The 19445-nt window shown below is 39.7% G+C and overlaps 1 protein-coding gene across 5 annotated transcripts; it reads left to right on the top strand.

Moving 5' to 3' along the window:
• Positions 1 to 1735: 1735 nt before the first annotated feature.
• LOC126601815 (protein WVD2-like 7) lies at positions 1736 to 6460 on the top strand. Of its 5 annotated transcripts, XM_050268580.1 has the most exons (11): positions 1736 to 1901; positions 2019 to 2157; positions 2489 to 3088; positions 3521 to 3895; positions 3986 to 4041; positions 4118 to 4213; positions 4336 to 4431; positions 4612 to 4707; positions 4833 to 4926; positions 5707 to 5802; positions 6003 to 6460. In XM_050268580.1, exons 2-11 carry the CDS (start codon positions 2098 to 2100, stop codon positions 6039 to 6041), a joined length of 1608 nt encoding a protein of 535 aa, XP_050124537.1. In that variant the 5' UTR covers positions 1736 to 1901; positions 2019 to 2097; the 3' UTR covers positions 6042 to 6460. The 5 variants fall into 5 exon arrangements, with proteins under 5 accessions (XP_050124537.1, XP_050124539.1, XP_050124538.1 ...); XM_050268582.1 differs by lacking the exon at positions 4118 to 4213; XM_050268581.1 differs by lacking the exon at positions 4336 to 4431.
• The last annotated feature ends 12985 nt before the right edge of the window (positions 6461 to 19445 follow it).

Below are 19445 nucleotides of genomic sequence, written 5' to 3'. Positions count from 1 at the left end.
CTCTTCCCTGGTCAACCCTCATACCTGCAGTTGCCCCAGTCTTCAAAGATATAACTTGCAAAACGTGTAGCAACCCAAGTTAGCGAAGCTTTAGTAGCCGTGTCCGTAAAAAAAAGTTTAAATATGTGGCGCATCAGTGCAGCGCAGGCTACAACACCAACATTTTTCGGCAAATTCAAAGAACCATAGGAGCAGTGTTGGTTGTATTACAGAGACTAGCACAAAGAACCAACTTCACGTGCAGAAAAGAGAGGTTTTTTTGGAGAAAATATCATAAACCTTTTTATGATTTAATGGGGCCAAGAAGTAACTTTGTAACTATTTGAATGGGCTTGAAATCCATGTAACATTCTTCATTGACTTATGCCTAATTAACAAAAATATTTCATTGATTAGGTCCAAAATAAAAGTTGACTATTAATATATGGTTCGTTAGTAAAGTTTTTATTGATTGTTTACTAAATTTCTTTTAAATTTATTGGTTATATCGTTGGATGGTTTCAAATATAATTGTTGAATTTGAATCAATTATTGTGAATGAGGATCGAGGTCCCGAAAAAGGCCTAAGAGGATGGCTACATTGGCCAGGCTGATGTCATTATGGCCAAATAATGACATAGTAGACTCCATAAAATTATAATCAGCCATCAATTAGAGATGAATTTTCAAACAAATCAAGCCATTTTTTAATTTTTGGATCTTTAGCCTTTTTAATGGGAGATGTCTTATAAGAGTAGGACTGTGGTATAATAAAGGGTAAATTACACTTTACCACCTCAGGTTTGGGGTCGATTTCAATTCCTTACAACATCTTTAAAACATTTCACTTTCATACCTCAAGTACTATTTTATTTCAATATAATACATCCGTTACATTTTCCATCCATTGATCCGTTAAGAGCTGACGTGGCTGCCACATTTGTGCCACGTGGCACATATTTGGCAGCCACCTGGCACAAATGTGGTAGCCACGTCAACTCTTAACGGATCAATGAATGGAAAATGTAACAGATGTATTATATTAAAATAAAATAGTACTTGAGGTTTGCAAGTGAAATGTTTTAAAGATGTTGTAAGGAATTGAAATCGACCCTAAACCTGAGGTGGTAAAGTGTAATTTACCCTATAATAAATCAGTGTCCTCCTATCTCATTGAGGAACCAAGATCTTCTTTGGATCCATTCCCTAGGGATTTCGCAATCCTGTCCGTTCATCGTATATCGTGCGGTCAGAAATCATTTAAAATTTAAAATTTAAAATTCAAATATAAATAGTACCTAACGAAAATTAACCGCACGATATAAAATGAACAGACAAGATTACGGGATCCTTAGGAAATGGATCCGGAGAGGATCCTGGTTCCTCATTGAGGACCCATACTCATATCACGTGGCCCTCATGGCATCCCCATATTCTACTAACTTAAACTCCATCCACGTGGCTCACATGGGTCCACACCGATCTCTAAATAAAACTATACTGTACCAATTAAATTCCCTCTACGACTGAGCATATCGACACTTTATCAAACCCCCCAATCCCGATCGAACTACCAAAACCCACCGTGGCTTCTCTGTAATTAAAGACAAAACGAGGTCGTAAAACAACGGAAAAAACTCGTCTGGGAGCACACGTGGCGGGTTTAGCACCAGATGCAGCAAAAGCCGCTGTGCCGCACCGCAGAGAAGCCACGTCAGACAAAGGGGAGGTAGTTCCTTTCTGTCTGTTTCTATTTGGACACGTAGTAACCCTTTTTTCTTCTTCCTTCTGCGTAACCTCTCTCACTGCCACAACTCCGCAAGCAAGGCACTCAACTCTCAAAACGGTGCGTTTTCTTGGCTCGGAGTGGTTTCGCTAAATCTCAGATCTGGTTCTGGAGAACATCTCTGCCTGAGTTGTTGGTAAGTGATAACGGTTATTGATTATTTCTGTTTGGTTGCTGAGAAAATGAGGGAAAGTGAAGGAAAATGTGATTTATTTACAGGAATAGTAACTTTGCTCTTTTTCTGGTTTTGTAGGAGTTTGGTACCGGAGAATGTGATTTAGTTCCAGGAACAGTAACTGACTGTAGACTGTGGAGAGAAATTGGAGTTCGAAATGGCGACTGATAATGAATTTCATCAGTCTGATATACTTTCAGACCGTCAACACTCCCAGGTACTAATTCTATATACTTTCACTTCCTGAATTTTCTGTTTGGTTGCTGAGAAATTGAAATTTTAAGTTTAGTGCATGAATTGTAAACTCTAACGTTGATCTTGTTGAACTTGAATTCTCTGTTTGGCTACTGAGAAATTGGAAATCTGAATTTAGTACGTGAATTGTTTGACTTGTTGCTTAAGATTTCTTATGACATTTTTTTTTTTCCTATTTTAATTATGTTTTGTGGATGTTGGAGTTTTAGATTATGTGTTGTAGATGTGATTTGTGGGATTTAACCGTTCGAAGGTTGCTACCATATGATTTTGTTGTTTTCATATAAAATCAGGATGTATCTATCTCTCAAATTTTGGATCATGGTTCAATATCCTTTGGAAGATTTTCTGTAGAAACACTTGCGTGGGAAAAACGTTCTGTCTTTCGGCACAACAGATGTCAGGAGGAGCTCGAAAAATACAAGTCCAATGGATTGGTTGCTCAAAAGAAGGCTTACTTTGAAGAATATTACAAAAAAATTAGAGCCCTCAAGGTATTGCAGGCGGAGCATCAAGAAACCACTGAACCTGATCTTTGCCCGGATGGGAAGATCAATGCCTCGCAATCCGAAAATGACAATTGTGATGACTTATCTCAAGTGACAAAGTCAGGAAATGAGACAGTCGCTAACTTGGGAAGCGTAGCGGATAAACCAGTACAACTAAACTTGAGTGACTGTAATGACAGTACTAATAAGGTTATTGTGACGGAAGAAACCAGTAAGACTCTATCAATTGAACCGGAACATGATAGAATTGGGGCTTCCTTATCACCCACTCCATCGATCACTAGGAGCTTGAAATCTTCCCAGCCTGACAGCCCTGTCTCTGACCCTGTCAAGAATGACGCTAACAAGCCAAAGAAACATGCATCTCCTGTATTAAAGTCTAAGGTATTATCTGGTCTCTGATATACATATCTCATTTCTAGAACAACCCAATCTTTGTCAACTAGGCCAAGGAACACAGATTACATCTATCTTAAAATGTTTAGTTTTGAATGTGGATCTTTTAGTGGAGCGTTAAATGTCAATTGGTCTCCACAGTCAAAGCGTCATCTGGGCACAAAAAAAAGGGCATACACAAAACATATTAGAATTAGACAGTTACTACGACAGGGTTATTAACACTTTCATAGTCATTTTATCTTCTGGAAAGAAGAAAGACAGAATTCAAGGTTCATTGACCTGTTAAATCGTGGTGTACGTTTTTACTTGTGCCAAGTGTCCTATGTATTGACCTCTGAATTAGCTTTCTTGAGTTCAGACTTTTTCTTGAATTCTTGTTATGCTTTTGAGGGGTAATTTTGGTTTGTTTTTTCCTAGGGTAATGCTGCTTTACCACGGAACAAACCAAAATTGGACTGCAAAGTTACTAGACCCAGAGATGATGTTAAGGCATCAGAGGAGTCAAGACCACATCCACCTCATCATTCTACTGCCAAAAGAGATAACAATCTTCTTCCTAGCAAGTGTAACACTCGTAGCTCAGCCACTGATAATAATTTCAACCATGTTTCCGCACGTAAACCGCTCACTGAAGTATGCTCCAGTGCCACTGTTCATCTTGCATCAACAAGAAGTAGATTGGTGTCATTTTCTCCTAGTGGTAGAAGTCATCCAAAAAAGGAAACTTCGAATGGCAAAAATTTGGTGGATACATTACGAACAAATCCACCAGTTCGTTCACGATCTGTCCAGGTTGGTCATCTAGTTTCCATTCAGAATTATAATTTCAAGCAGCTGTTATGCTGATAATTTTTTTTCTCTTTTAATCTCTTTGTGCCGAAGCCATCAGAACAGAAATCCGTTCCTGGTGGTTTGAAGAACATAGCTATAGAGAAACGGTATGGTTCTCTCTCTCTCTCTCTCTCTCTCTCTCTCTCTCTCTCTCTCTCTCATTTGACTAGTTGGCCATTTCAGGAGCTGTACTGGAGTTTCTAGAAAGCCCTTAGACTTGGGTAGTGAGCAGATGCGACCAAAGGTTGGCCTATCTGAAAACCAGAGACCAAAATCAATGTAATGCATGTTATTTTTTGACATATTGCTTCCTCTAGTATATCACATTTATTCTTCTGTATCTATATTTTTCACTCTCTCTCTCTCTCTCTCTCTCTCATTTGACTAGTTGGCCATTTCAGGAGCTGTACTGGAGTTTCTAGAAAGCCCTTAGACTTGGGTAGTGAGCAGATGCGACCAAAGGTTGGCCTATCTGAAAACCAGAGACCAAAATCAATGTAATGCATGTTGTTTTTTGACATATTGCTTCCTCTAGTATATCACATTTATTCTTCTGTATCTATATTTTTCACTCTCTGTCTCTCGCTCTCTCTCTCTCTCTCTCTCTCTCTGTCTCTCTCTCTCTCTCTCTCTCTCTCTCATTCATTAATTTGACTAGTAAATTTGATAATTTTCAGGAGCTGTATTGGAGTTTCTAGAAAGCCTTTAGATTTGGGCAATCAACAGATGCGACCGAAGGTTGGCCTATCTGAGAGCAAGAGACCAAAATCAATGTAATGCATGTTATTTTGTTATTTGCTGACCCATTGCTTCGTTTCTCACATTTATTCATTCATGTGTTTTTATTGATGCTTACAAAGGTTTGAAAATGAAATAGTTGCGCTGTTAATAATTACAGGTTCACAAACAAACCTACCAAAAATAAAGCGAACCAAAATTTTGGTGCTGACTATGACCGCAAGAATTGTGGAAAAGAACGAAAGCAAAAAGAGGTAATCATATAATGGATGTGGTTGGTTTATGCATGAACTATGTGTTGCTCTTGAAAGTTGTACATTCTCAGTCACTGGGATTAGTAACTTGAGAGTGCCCCATATTACTTTCAGCTTTTCTTGTCTAAATATGTTTTTCTAGTTTTTTTCTGTGAACATTTCTTTCATTATTTGGAGGATGTTCTTGTTTTCTGTGAACATTCATATAATGTTGTTCCCCTAAAAAGCTAAAAGCCAATTGACTTTAGCCTTATCTTTCTTTACCATGAATTATGAAGTTGTTTTGTCAATGTGTGGTGAAACCATGGTGCTGTGTGGTGAAACCATGGTGCACTTACTTGGATATCAGAATATTGGAACTTCGCAATTGAAATACAGTTCTGGTTAAATGTTATCCGTGATGCTTCCCAAGTTTACAAGTTTAGATAGTTGAATTATCGATGTATTCATGATAACCTAGCGTGAAAATATAACAAATGAGTGATATAGAATTTTTCCTTATTTAGCATGTTAACTTGTTACTAAGATGGACCTTAAGTAGACGACTAGCTAGACGCCACATCCTATTGTAATGTTTAAGAACTTTTAAATGGGGATCGTTATTTACTCCAAAAAAGTCTTCCTGCACAGCAGCTCCCTGTGAATATTATGAAACAAGCCAAGATCTTATTATATTTGGTTTTGAAGTTGATAGTTGTTAGTGAATGTGCTTTTCTTTTCTCTATTTTTTCTAAATTTCAGTACCATGTAAATCTCATGGGAGTGTTGTATAATGTGCAGGGAGATGAGGAAAGTAACACTGCACGCAGAAGATATCCAAAGTCTGCCGCAACTGTGGCATCCAGTACTCGGAAGAATGTAAAACTTGTGCATAAGGTTGTTTCTCAATCACAGTTTTCTATTTTACAACTTATTCGTGTCTCGGAATTGTTAATACTCGAATATGTTTTGCTCCCGTAAAATTGAATTTATTCAGTCTTTATGTTTCTTCCGATAACTAACCAGATAGTGCCAGTGGGCACACATATTGTGAGTTAGCAAAGTAACCAATTTGCAAACACCGTCATCAATTTCAGATTGCAGAATCAAGGTCTGGGACTCTCCCACATACTTGAAAGGAACCAAGGTACAGTTCGAGTTACTGTGTAGACTCAAGATGCTAAGCCGGGACAATAATCTCCGAAGCAGTGGTGATTAATGTCCACTACAAATTCAGTTGGGCGCACGCAGCAGGATGACAAACGTGTCGTCACATTTATAATGCAAAAGAGTACAAGAACGGGCGAGAACCAGTGCAAGAAATCCGAATGAGCAGCTGGAGAGGTTAATGTAAGCCCTTCTGAAATGCCTGATACATTAGCCTCATATCATAATATGCACCTGAAACAGTTACTGGATAAGAATATAATTTCTATGTCTAACAAATATTTTGGAGGCTAACGTCAGATGAGATCCCGAAATTAGATTAGTTGATTTGTAATTTAAAGAATGTGTATACATAAAAGAAAAGGGAACAGAAACTGCGAGTGCCCTTCAAGCTTCTGGAGAAGCAAGTCTTAGTGTAAAAGTAGTGGCTCTATGTAACGCGTTGAAGATATGTTTGCGCCGCAAGACAAGAATTGTGGACATGTTTCCCTTCGCAAATTGCCACCATCATGGCAAAAGACCCGCCATTTTAGCTTGAGTTTACAATATCTTGCGAGCAAGCTGTGAACTGAAGTGCTAGAGCAACTGTATTTAACAGCTACATCAATATTTCAAAGGTTATGCCATCAGGTTGACAATTCCTTTCTGGCAGTTGTTCATATGGTTTTGTAGCTTCAGCAAACTTATAGTTCTTGCATAAGCTACCAAGTAGATAATTGTAAGTTTTGACGTCTGGTTCACAACCCGCTTGCCTCATCTCATCAACTATATCAACAACTCTGCCTAAATTTCTTCTCCGACAAGTTTCTCTTATCATGATCATGTAATAACATCTCTTCTTCTCCGTCGGAACCAAATTCGCGCACTGCCGCAAGTGGTGGAGATGCACAAATCTGAGTAACCTGTAAATAGAAAACAACTGTGAGCAAGTACAAACACACTCTGACGTTCAAGTTAGTAAGCAAATATAAGGCTTAAGTAGTAGGCAAGAGAATTACAGTGTAGATTGCGTTGCCAGAGACGAACCCTAGATGAGTGTATTTATAACGGTTGAGAGAGAGATCTTTTTGGGGATAGAATCCTTGTTAGGAGAATCTTATAAGATATCTAGAAGTACATATTGCACCCTCTTAGGAGTTGTGATTACTTGCGGCGTACACCAATTCATAGTTTGTAAGAACTCCAAGGCATATCGAGATTTGACTGATTCCATACCCGGATCAGATCCTATGTCTTGCAGAACAAGGATGGTTGGTCTAGTGAAGTCGCGCAAACTTCGCCAATTGCTTCGATACAGAGTGACGAAGCAGTCGAGTTTATGACCGGACTTCTAAGGTCATTCTAGAAAAGCAATTGAAAGCAGAAAACCACTTTAAGTGATTCTAAAACCTAGAAACATCTGTTCTAAAAGCGCTTTCAATCATTTTGAAAAGCACATCAAAACGAGTTTTATATATTCACATTTAAAGAGCAAAACTAATTGTGTTTCATATTGGTGTGTAGGGGATGATCACTGCTAGGTTCATTCCAACATGTAAATAGATATCTAAAATTAACCAAGAAAACCTAATAACACCTAGTGGATGAAAATTTATAAAATCATATGAATTCATTCCAACCAGAATATTATACATCCCAATTTGGGATTCACAAACCTTCAACCAAATATAGCAATCTCATCAACTTTGTACGAATGCAGACTTATCCAAGTTTCGACATTGACGAATATCGATGATTTTTTATGTTTGGACATTGACATTTCTAACAAATTCAAACATTTTCGATTTGTTTTGCAGGTTTAGACATTTAGGTTTGACTATAGATGAGTTAGGTTTCAAGTCCCTCTATTTTTCCTTGTATCATTATTGTTTTCGTTTTTAGAAAGGCAAGGTTTATGTCCCACCTTCATGTACATGTGTGTTTTTTTTTTTTCTTGTATTATGATGGGTTAGGTTTAGGGATGGGCAACGGTTATGGTAAGTGAGTAACTGCGGTTATTTACCTATAATAATTTATGTTCATACCCGCATAACCGTTTACCCGTTAAGTAATTGCATAAATGGTTATACCCATACCCATAACCGTTTATCAACGGTTAACCATACCCATAACCATGTACCAATTTAACCATAACCGTTTACCCATTTAACCATAATCATTTACCCGTTTTTGAACCCGTTTATCCTTTTTTTACCCATATTTTCACCCGTTTACATGTTTTTTTTTTAACAACTTGAAAATTACAACAAAAAAAACAAAATTTTCATAATTTTCATTTTCTGACAATTAAACACCGTTATATGTACATTTTAGCATGCATTTCCCTATTTTAATCATTTAAGTCCTCATACAATTCCAATAATTGAAATAATAGTTTACGAACGATATTTTTCTGCTACACTCAAGCAAGTCTTTAATTATAATTACAAAGTAAAGCTTCTAAAAACAAAAGGTAGTGATTATCTTGAATACTAGATGATTCAAAGCTCCAAAATATTCCGATGAATACCCGTTATAACTGCCACCTCTAAGCTTTGGAAGATCGGTTAGTACTCCCTTATAAGCATTTTCAGAAGCTGAAACATGATTCGTAAAGACACAATAACCATTTCCTAATAGCATCAATGGCAACTGAAACATGATTTAAGAAAACCATTTCACTTCATTAGTCAAAACACACAATAATCATGTGCGCACCGATTATTTTGTAAATGGATACCCGTTATAACCGCGAAAAATTCAAAGCTCCAAAATTTTACATATATTAAATTAAATGGGTAAATGGATACCTGTTATAACCACAGGTAATACCTATAATCGATGGATATCCGTTATAACCGCGGATTATACCCATAACCGCCTATTTAAATTTCACGGATAAACGGTTATACCCATAACCGTTTGTTCGTCTAAATGGTTACCCATAACCGTAACAATGAACTTTAAATAGACGGATAACAGCGGTTGCCCAAACCCATGAGTATTTTGCCCCATCTCTAATTAAGTTTATATTCTTCCTGACTAGATATAACTCCTTTTATCGTTATCAAAAAAATTTTATTCGTACCATCGAAGTTTTATGAAAAAAAAGAATAATATTCCAATTCAATTCCAACTTGTCACGTTTCCATGGCAGCCGGATTTGATTCTCACGGAAAGAACGACGAGCAGTGAAAAGGACAGAGAGACAATAAGCAACCGGTTTTAAAAAATGGCACTATTTTAAAATTTGACAGCGACTCCGGCGACCCGTGAAAAGGGAAGGAGACGATGAAATATTTTGCAACGGCGACATAATATTCTCTGACAACATCAAAATATTTTGTCAACTTAACTCTAACGCGGTCGACTTCACTCGCCTTCAGCCACGATTACAATTTAACTTCAATAAATCTATTTACATAGTCTTAAGTCTCAACTAGTACGTTGGACCGCATCTTGTAATTAGATATAACAGGACTAGACCCAATGTAATTTGTGTTGTAAATGAATATTACCGAGAATGACTTTTTAAAGTAAAAGTATCATTTTCGTTAAAAGTATTGACACACCCCGATCCAGAGGATCCAGGCATGCTGGCCGTCACGTGAGCGTGACGTAACCATAAGTGCGACACGGAAGCGAAACAACAGCATACATAAGAAGGAATTCAAACCAACTCTAGCAGAACAACCTACTAGAATGACAGGTCGAGTTAAGATAAACACATAAATTCAGAGCATAGGTTTAAGTGCAGTCAAGTAGGACAAAAATAAAAGTACATCACCCTCAGGTGAGTCCTACATGTCAAGTGTCTGTCAGAATGCCGGAAAAAGACCTCGAGAGCCACCAACTGCTAACTAGAACCTGAAGGGGCGCAAAACAAAATGAGTGGGTCAGTAAAATCAAATAGTTTTCCAAAATAGTTCATTAAAAACAATTATAACCCCTCACCGTAAAAACCTGTATACTTTCCTAGAAAGTAGTATATATACATATATATATACGCAACATCAAACTCAACTCAATTTCATCAACATAATATCTCAATAATGACATGCCATGCCCAAAATATGATCAGAATACATCAATATCAATCAGGTGAATGATAAATCAACCGGAGACCCTACAATGGTCCTATACGGCTGATTCTAAAGCTCAACATCCAATCCAACCGGAGTCACCTCGGTGACCTGTACGGTTCAACTCTGCACGTCACTCGGAACTACATATAGTAGTCTGTACGATGACAGGTGTATAAATACGCTCTAGTGCTTCTCTCATCAATCATCAGCGCGCATAACTAAGGTCACCCACTAGTCAGAATCACATCTAGTGATCTGTACGACTAGCATGTCGGAACCCTCACATGGTCTGTACGACATCCACCTACTTGGATCCAAGACGAGCGTGCGGTGTGGTGAATAACAATATAAGCACTATCACCTAGGTGCAGGTCATGAGCTTTCAATGCAATCCATGATAAATAACTCAGCTGAAAATAAATAAACTCACCTGAGCGTCCACTGCGTCATTTCACATATATATATGTTAATTATCAAACTAAATATCTCAACAGTTTCATGCATGGCAAATAGATTCATAATTTTCACATAAATGGATTTTCTGGGAAAAACAGTTGTATATAGGTAAATACGAAATCAAAACTGCCCATTCACTGATAAGTTGAGGGGTCGTAACCCCCGTGGCGTCCCTGGATGCGCTCGGCCTCGGGATACGTGTCACCTATATGCGAAACAACTATAAAAACGTTAATTTTAAACACATCACCAATAATTCGAAATAACTTCTCATACGATGCTCAAATTGGGTATATGAATATACCACATCGACCTACTCGACGTCACGGACGTCGCATAATTTTTAGAAAATTTTTTGGAGGTCCCACGCGCCCCCACGCGCCGTGGGTGGCACGGGTCAACGCGCCCCCCACGCGCACCTTCTTCCTCCTTGGCTCGCCGGACTGGTTTTTCCGGCGGCCGGTTTCCGGCAAGTTTTGAAACTCTTCGTTCTCCTTCGTTTTTCACCCATTTTCTTCGTATTTTATATCAAAATGAAGCCCCAAACATGTAGAATTACGATAGACTAGTTTAAGGCTCTAAAAATCAAGAAATCTCACCGGGAAAATTCTAAGAAATTCGGCCAAACTTGAACCACGTGATCCCGACGTCCAAATCCTTCAAACGAAGTACTCCGAGCCTCCTTGGGACCTCACTAAGCTCACTACAAGCTTAGAATTCCCTGAAAATCAACATTTTACGTTCGCATGAACAGTGACCAAAAATGGAGGTTCGGGTTTCACGTGATTCCGAGGGTTTCACTTCCTAAAACTAGTACCATTCAACTTAAAATGACTCAAGGATGAAGATGCATACCTTGGTTGCCTCGATCCGTCGAGTTTTGGGGATTTTTTTTTGGGGTGTCCGTACGTATGGGTGTGTAGAGATAGAAGGAGTCGGGATGGAGGAGAGAGAGAGAGCCACGGAATAGAGAGAAGGAAATGTGAGGGTGCAGGGGTCCAAAGTCAATCCACACCATCCATTTCTAATTCCCTAACCAAACAACAATCCAACCTTTCAATATTCTTATCTAACTTAAATAATATTTCCAATGGGTTAGGAAAAAATATGAAATATCTAAAACATGTCACACACACACCTTAGTAACGTCAAGGGTATTTTCATCATTTCATACTCTCAATATGAAAATCTCGGGACGGGCTGTGACAATCTCCCCTCCTTATAGAATTTCGTCCCCGAAATTCCCATAACCAAATAACCCACTTAATATCCATAGAATAACCTTGGGTACATCTCTCTCATTCGATCTTCTGTCTCCCAGGTAGCTTCCTCTACAGAATGGTTCCTCCACAACACCTTCACCAAACTCACCATCTTATTCCTTAGAACCTTATCTTTCCAATCCAAGATCGTGACTGGTTCCTCATCATATGTCAAATCCGGATTAATCTCTAACGGTTGAGGAGGGATCACATGAGAAGGATCAGAAATATAATGTCGAAGCATAGAGACGTGAAACACATTATGGACCTTAGATAACTCCGGGGGCAACTCCAACCAGTAGGCAACTTCACCAACTCTTTCAGTGATCACATAAGGTCCAATATATCTCGGACTTAGCTTCTTTTTTTTTCCAAATCGTACCACACCTCTCCAAGGTGACAATTTCAAAAACACCCAATCGCCCACATTATACACTCAATCAGTAGTATGTCGATCCGCTAAACTCTTCTGTCGATCCTGGGCTGCTTTCAGGTTTGACTTAATCACCTGAACATTTTGAGTAGTCTCATCTACAATCTATGGGCCTTCTAACACCCTTTCACCAACCTCAGACCAACATAATGGCGTTCGACACGCCCTACCATAAAGTGCCTCGAATGGTGACATACCAATGCTCGAGTGAAAACTGTTGTTGTAAGCAAACTCCATCAAGTCCAGACGATCATGCCAGGAATCACCAAATTGTAATACTGAAGATCTCAACATATCCTCCAACGTCTGAATAGTCCTCTCTGATTGCCCATCAGTTTGAGGATGATAAGCTGTGCTATAAAGCAATTGCGTACCAAGAGCTTCCTGAAAAGCCACCCAGAATTTAGAAGTAAATCTTGGGTCTCGATCAGAAATAATGTTCACCGGAACTCCATGATACTTCACAATCTTCGTAATGAACAGTTTAGCCAATTTATTCAGAGGATACTTTTCCCTCACTGGAATGAAATACGCTGACTTGGTAAGTCGATCCACAATCACCCAAATACCATCAAATCCATTTCGTGTACGAGGAAGTTTATACACGAAATCCATGGTTATATTTCCCATTTCCACTGGGGAACGGGAAGTGGCTGCATTCGCCCAAATGGCTTCTTCCTTTCTGCTTTAACTTGCTGGCAAATAATACATCTACTCACATAATCTGCAATTTCCCTTTTCATACCCGGCCAATAATAAAATGGTCGAATGGTATGATACATTTTAGTTCCTCCCGGGTGCATCGCATAAGCTGAACAATGCGCTTCATCCAAAATTTCCTTCTTTAGTTCTTCATCATTCGGAACATACATTCTATTTTCCTGCATAAGCATACCATCTGATTCCCGAATTCTGAGGTCTTTCTTTTTCCCTTCACTTCTTAATTGAACCATTTCCTGAATTTCCTCATCCACCATCTGAGCTTCGAGTATGCGATCAATCAAAACTGGCTTGACTTGAAAACTAGCAAGAAAGGTTCCACTTCGATCTTCCAACTCCAACCTTACTCCAGTTGCCCTTAGCTCAGCAAGAAGAGGAACACGGCTAGCATGTAAGGCATTGAGTCTGCCTTGAGGTTTCCTACTCAGTGCATCAGCTACCACATTAGCACGACCTGGATGATACTCAATAGTACAATCGTAATCACTTAGCAATTCCATCCACCTTCGCTGACGAAGATTAAGATCATGCTGAGTAAACAAATACTGAAGACTCTTATGATCAGTGAAGATCTTACACTTCTCACCATATAAATAATGCCTCCAAATCTTCAAAGCGAAGACAATAGCTGCCAATTCAAGATCGTGAGTAGGATAATTCCTTTCATGATTTTTCAGCTGCCGAGAAGCATAGGCAATCACTCTATTATGCTGCATCAAAACACATCCCAAACCATTCAACGAAGCATCACTATAAATCTCAAAATTACCGCTATCATCAGGAAATACCAATACTGGGGCATGAGTGAGGCAATATTTCAATTGCTGGAAACTCCGCTCACAATTCTCATCCCACTCGAATTTAACATCCTTCCTGGTCAACTTCGTTAACGGCAAAGCAATCATAGAGAAATCCTGAACAAACCGTCGATAATAACCTGCTAAATCAAGAAAACTTCGTACCTCAGTGACGGTTCGAGGTTGCTACCAATTCTCCACTGCCGCTATCTTTTGAGGATCAACTTGGATTCCTTGAGCCGATACAACATGCCCCAAAAATGCCACTTCAGTCAACCAAAATTGACATTTACTGAACTTAGCATACAACTGATGCTCCCTCAATTTCTTTAATACCAAGTTCAGATGTCGAATATGATCTGCTTTAGATTTAGAATATACCAGAATATCATCAATAAAAACAATAACAAATTTATCAAGATATTGCTGGAATACCTCATTCATCAACCTCATGAAAGCTGCAGTTGCATTAGTCAACCCAAATGGCATAACCCGAAATTCATAATGTCCGTAACGAGTTCGGAAAGCCGTCTTAGGTACATCTTCCTCTTTAATTTTCAACTGATAATAACCGGATCTCAAATCAATCTTAGAAAATACACACGCACCTTTCAGCTGATCAAACAAATCATCAATGTGAGGCAATGGATAACGGTTTTTAATCGTTACCCGATTCAATTGCCTATAGTCAATACATAATCTCAGAGTTCCATCTTTCTTTCTTACAAATAATACTGGGGCACCCCAAGGTGACGAACTAGGTTGAATGAAACCTTTATCAAGTAATTCTTGCAACTGGATTTTCAATTCTCTCAACTCAGTAGGAGCCATTCTATAAGGAGTTAGAGATACAGGGTCAGTACCTGGAAGCAAATCAATAGAGAATTCCACCTCTCTGTCTGGCGACAACCCCGGCAAATCATCAGGAAATACATCCGGATAATGTCTGACCACACCAACTTCTTCTATACTAGTAGGAACAACATCATTTAATACCACATGTGCCAAATATCCCTGACAACCCTTTGATAATAATTTCCTTGCTCTTATGGCAGAAATAACACCATATCTCACCCCACCTCTTTCGCCCACAAAAGTAACCTCGGGTAGTCCAGGGCGATAAAAAGTAACTGATTTACCATAACAATCAATATGGGCACGATTATAATGCAACCAATCAGCTCCTAGAATCACATCAAAATCCACAATATCTAACGGAATAAGATCAGCTGGCATAACTATGCCCTCTACCATCACTGGACACCCAAGATACACACTATCAACATAACATTTATCTCCTCTAGGCATGGCAAACTCTAAATCAAATCCTAGAGGTGAAGGGTGAGGTTGGGTCATTTGAGCAAACGTATGAGAAATCACAGAGTGCGTAGCACCACAATCAATCAAAACCTTAGCAAAATGACCAAGAACATTTAACGTACCCATGATCAAGTCGGGATGGTTCTGAGCCTCTTGCAATGAAATATGATTAACTAGCCCATGAGCTTGCTGTCGTCCACCACGACCTCTACTGCCTTGATTACCTCGCCCCTGGGGAGCACGTCCCTGGCCTAACTGACTAGGCTACCTCGATGATCCTGCACCACCAGTAGCAACTTCCCCCTGACGGGGCTGACCTCTTTGATGCCACTGAGATCCACCAGCTGGCATAGATGAATAAGAAGAATAACCCCCCAAAGTCCTGAGAATACCCTGTCTGAGAATAAGGCTCCTGGGGATACTGATAAGGTCCGGGAGCATATGGAGCAGCATCCCTCTGGTAGTGGTAGGCACCACCACGACTCGACTGGCCATAACCGCCTGATCCAAAGCTCTGCTGAATCGGCGCTGGAGGTGGCATAGTGGTCTGATGCGGTCTCTGCTGACCCTGGGGACACTGAGAAGCTCGATGTCCCATTTGCCCACAAGTAAAACAAGCACCACTACCTCTCCTACACTCACCATGATGACGGAAATTACAACGGCGGCACCATGGAGCGCCAGAACCACCAGCACCACCAGAATCCCTCTGCCTCTGAAATCTAGGCCCACCGGAAAATCTACCAACACCTCTCCTCGGGCCAGTAACACTAAATCCACCACTAGAAGAACTCGAACTTGCTTCACTCTTATTAAAATTCTGAGTCTTGCGAGGTCCCGAAATAGTAATACCCTTACCTTTATCATCCTTCTTCTGACCGTCATTCTTGTCATCGTCATCCTCACTCTCACTGGGAAGATTATCAGAGTCCTCCATCCTGACCAAAATCTCGAAAAACTCATGGTAATCGGCGCAGGGAAGTGCACTGGCAAAAGTACGCCACTTCTTCTTAGATCCCAACTTGAAACGTCGAAGCATCTCTCCTTGATTACCAGCTGTATCAGGGTCATAACGAGACAAATCAGTAAACTTTATGTAGTACTCATGAGCTGTCATATTCTTCTGTTTCAATTGAGTGAATTCCTGTTTCTTGCGATCGATATACTTTGGGGGGACAAATCTTTTCTTGAAATTATCTTTAAATACTTCCCAATCAGATGCCATAGCTGGGGACATAAACTGCGTCTGATTCCTCCACCAACCTGCCGGCTCTCGACCCAAAAACCAGGTAGTGGTCTCAACCCACCTATCAGTCAGAAAATTCCCTTGACTTTGCATCACCTGAAACGTCTTTTCAATATGATCTAGCCATTTCTCTGCCCCCTCGTGACCTTCATCACCCATAAAGCGATCCAATTTCAAATTATACATGGTCTCCAAAGGTGTCCTCTGAGGTGGGGGAGGAGGACGAATCACATTTTGAAAAGCATGAGCCATTGCTTCCCCTAACTGAACGATATCAGGAAAATTAGGATCAGGAGTACGGCGGGACTCCCTACACTCTCTACGAGGCGGCATAATTCTAACAGAAAACATCAAAAGATCATTAAAGCATTAACAATTATACAGGACTGCAACCTAAGCTCTGATACCAAACTGACACACCCCGATCCAGAGGATCCAGGCGTGCTGGCCGTCACGTGAGCGTGACATAACCATAAGTGCGACACGGAAGCGAAACAACAGCATACATAAGAAGGAATTCAAACCAACTCTAGCAGAACAACCTACTAGAATGACAGGACGAGTTAAGATAAACACATAAATTCAGAGCATAGGTTTAAGTGCAGTCAAGTAGGACAAAAATAAAAGTACATCACCCTCAGGTGAGTCCTACATGTCAAGTGTCTGTCAGAATGCCGGAAAAAGACCTCAAGAGCCACCAACTGCTAACTAGAACCTGGAGGGGCGCAAAACAAAATGAGTGGGTCAGTAAAATCAAATAGTTTTCCAAAATAGTTCATTAAAAACAATTATAACCCCTCACCGTAAAAACCTGTATACTTTCCCAGAAAGTAGTATATATACATATATATATACGCAACATCAAACTCAACTCAATTTCATCAACATAATATCTCAATAATGACATGCCATGCCCAAAATATGATCAGAATACATCAATATCAATCAGGTGAATGATAAATCAACCGGAGACCCTACAATGGTCCTGTACGGCTGATTCTAAAGCTCAACATCTAATCTAACCGGAGTCACCTCGGTGACCTGTACGGTTTAACTCTGTACGTCACTCGGAACTACATATAGTAGTCTGTACGATGACAGGTGTATAAATACGCTCTAGTGCTTCTCTCATCAATCATCAGCGCACATAACTAAGGTCACCCACTAGTCGGAATCACATCTAGTGATCTGTACGACTAGCATGTCGGAACCCTCACATGGTCTGTACGACATCCACCTACTTGGATCCAAGACGAGCGTGCGGTGTGGTGAATAACAATATAAGCACTATCACCTAGGTGCAGGTCATGAGCTTTCAATGCAATCCATGATAAATAACTCAGCTGAAAATAAATAAACTCACCTGAGCGTCCACCGCGTCATTTCACATATATATATATGTTAATTATCAAACTAAATATCTCAACAGTTTCATGCATGGCAAATAGATTCATAATTTTCACATAAACGGATTTTCTGGGAAAAACAGTTGTATATAGGTAAATACGAAATCAAAACTGCCCATTCACTGATAAGTCGAGGGGTCGTAACCCCCGTGGCATCCCTGGATGCGCTCGTCCTCGGGATACGTGTCACCTATATGCGAAACAACTATAAAAACGTTAATTTTAAACATATCACCAATAATTCGAAATAACTTCTCATACGATACTCAAATTGGGTATATGAATATACCACATCGACCTACTCGACGTCACGGACGTCGCATAATTTTTAGAAAAATTTTTGGAGGTCCCACGCGCCCCCACGCGTCGTGGGTGGCACGGGTCAACGCGTCCCCCACGCGCACCTTCTTCCTCCTTGGCTCGCCGGACTAGTTTTTCCGGCGGCCAGTTTCCGGCGAGTTTTGAAACTCTTCGTTCTCCTTCGTTTTTCACCCATTTTCTTCGTATTTTATATCAAAATGAAGCCCCAAACATGTAGAATTACGATAGACTAGTTTAAGGCTCTAAAAATCAAGAAATCTCACCGGGAAAATTCTAAGAAATTCGGCCAAACTTGAACCACATGATCCCGACGTCCAAATCCTTCAAACGAAGTACTCCGAGCCTCATTGGGACCTCACTAAGCTCACTACAAGCTTAGAATTCCCTGAAAATCAACATTTTACGTTCGCATGAACAGTGACCAAAAATGGAGGTTCGGGTTTCACGTGATTCCGAGGATTTCACTTCCTAAAACTAGTACCATTCAACTTAAAATGACTCAAGGATGAAGATGCATACCTTGGTTGCCTCGATCCATCGAGTTTTGGGGATTTTTTTTTGGGGGTGTCCGTACGTATGGGTGTGTAGAGAGAGAGGGAGTCGGGATGGAGGAGAGAGAGAGAGAGCCACGGAATAGAGAGAAGGAAATGTGAGGGTGTAGGGGTCCAAAGTCAATCCACACCATCCATTTCTAATTCCCTAACCAAACAACAATCCAACCTTTCAATATTCTTATCTAACTTAAATAATATTTCCAATGGGTTAGGAAAAATATGAAATATCTAAAACATGTCACACACACACCTTAGTAACGTCAAGGGTATTTTCGTCATTTCATACTCTCGATATGAAAATCTCGGGACGGGCTGTGACAAGTATACATTACTGAAATTGTTTCGTTAAAACCCCCTTTTATAAAACTACATTTAAAAACAAATTAATCATTATAAATCGTTTGAGTAACTCCTCGATAATTTTTGTATAAATGGGAGCATAGCAAATAGCAATGGCACGTAAGATATTTCAATATGCTCATAATACAGGCTGATACCAAGTTGTCAAGTATTCATTCACTTGTGTATGACATATAATGTACATGCTTGTGTTTTGAACGCACGGAGAATCTCACCATTGGCGTCGAATTTATGGGTGCTGGGAGAGAGAAATGGGATTTTCGTCAGAAGACTATGGACTTGTTTGAAAATACTTTTAAAATGAACTGAAAGTGTTTTTAAAATAACTAAATGTATTTGTGGGAGCCAAAAATGATTCCTCCACTAAATAAGCCACTAGCACACCAAACATGAGGAGTGGAGCTACAATGAAGCAACATAACACCTACTACATG

The sequence above is a fragment of the Malus sylvestris genome, chromosome 15 (assembly GCF_916048215.2).
Source record: "Malus sylvestris chromosome 15, drMalSylv7.2, whole genome shotgun sequence".
In the NCBI taxonomy this organism is placed as follows: Eukaryota; Viridiplantae; Streptophyta; class Magnoliopsida; order Rosales; family Rosaceae; genus Malus; species Malus sylvestris.
Note: the sequence above shows the minus strand (reverse complement) of the source record. Positions and strands in the feature narration are given on the sequence as shown.

What these genes read in the sequence shown, in the direction of transcription:
- LOC126601815 (XM_050268580.1), top strand. Translation starts at nt 2,098, where the DNA reads ATGGCGACTGATAATGAATTTCATCAGTCTGATATACTTTCAGACCGT. An exon ending in CAGACCGTCAACACTCCCAG is followed by an intron (nt 2,158 to 2,488) that starts GTACTAATTCTA and finishes ATATAAAATCAG; the next exon opens with GATGTATCTATCTCTCAAAT. An exon ending in AGCAAGAGACCAAAATCAAT is followed by an intron (nt 4,708 to 4,832) that starts GTAATGCATGTT and finishes TAATAATTACAG; the next exon opens with GTTCACAAACAAACCTACCA.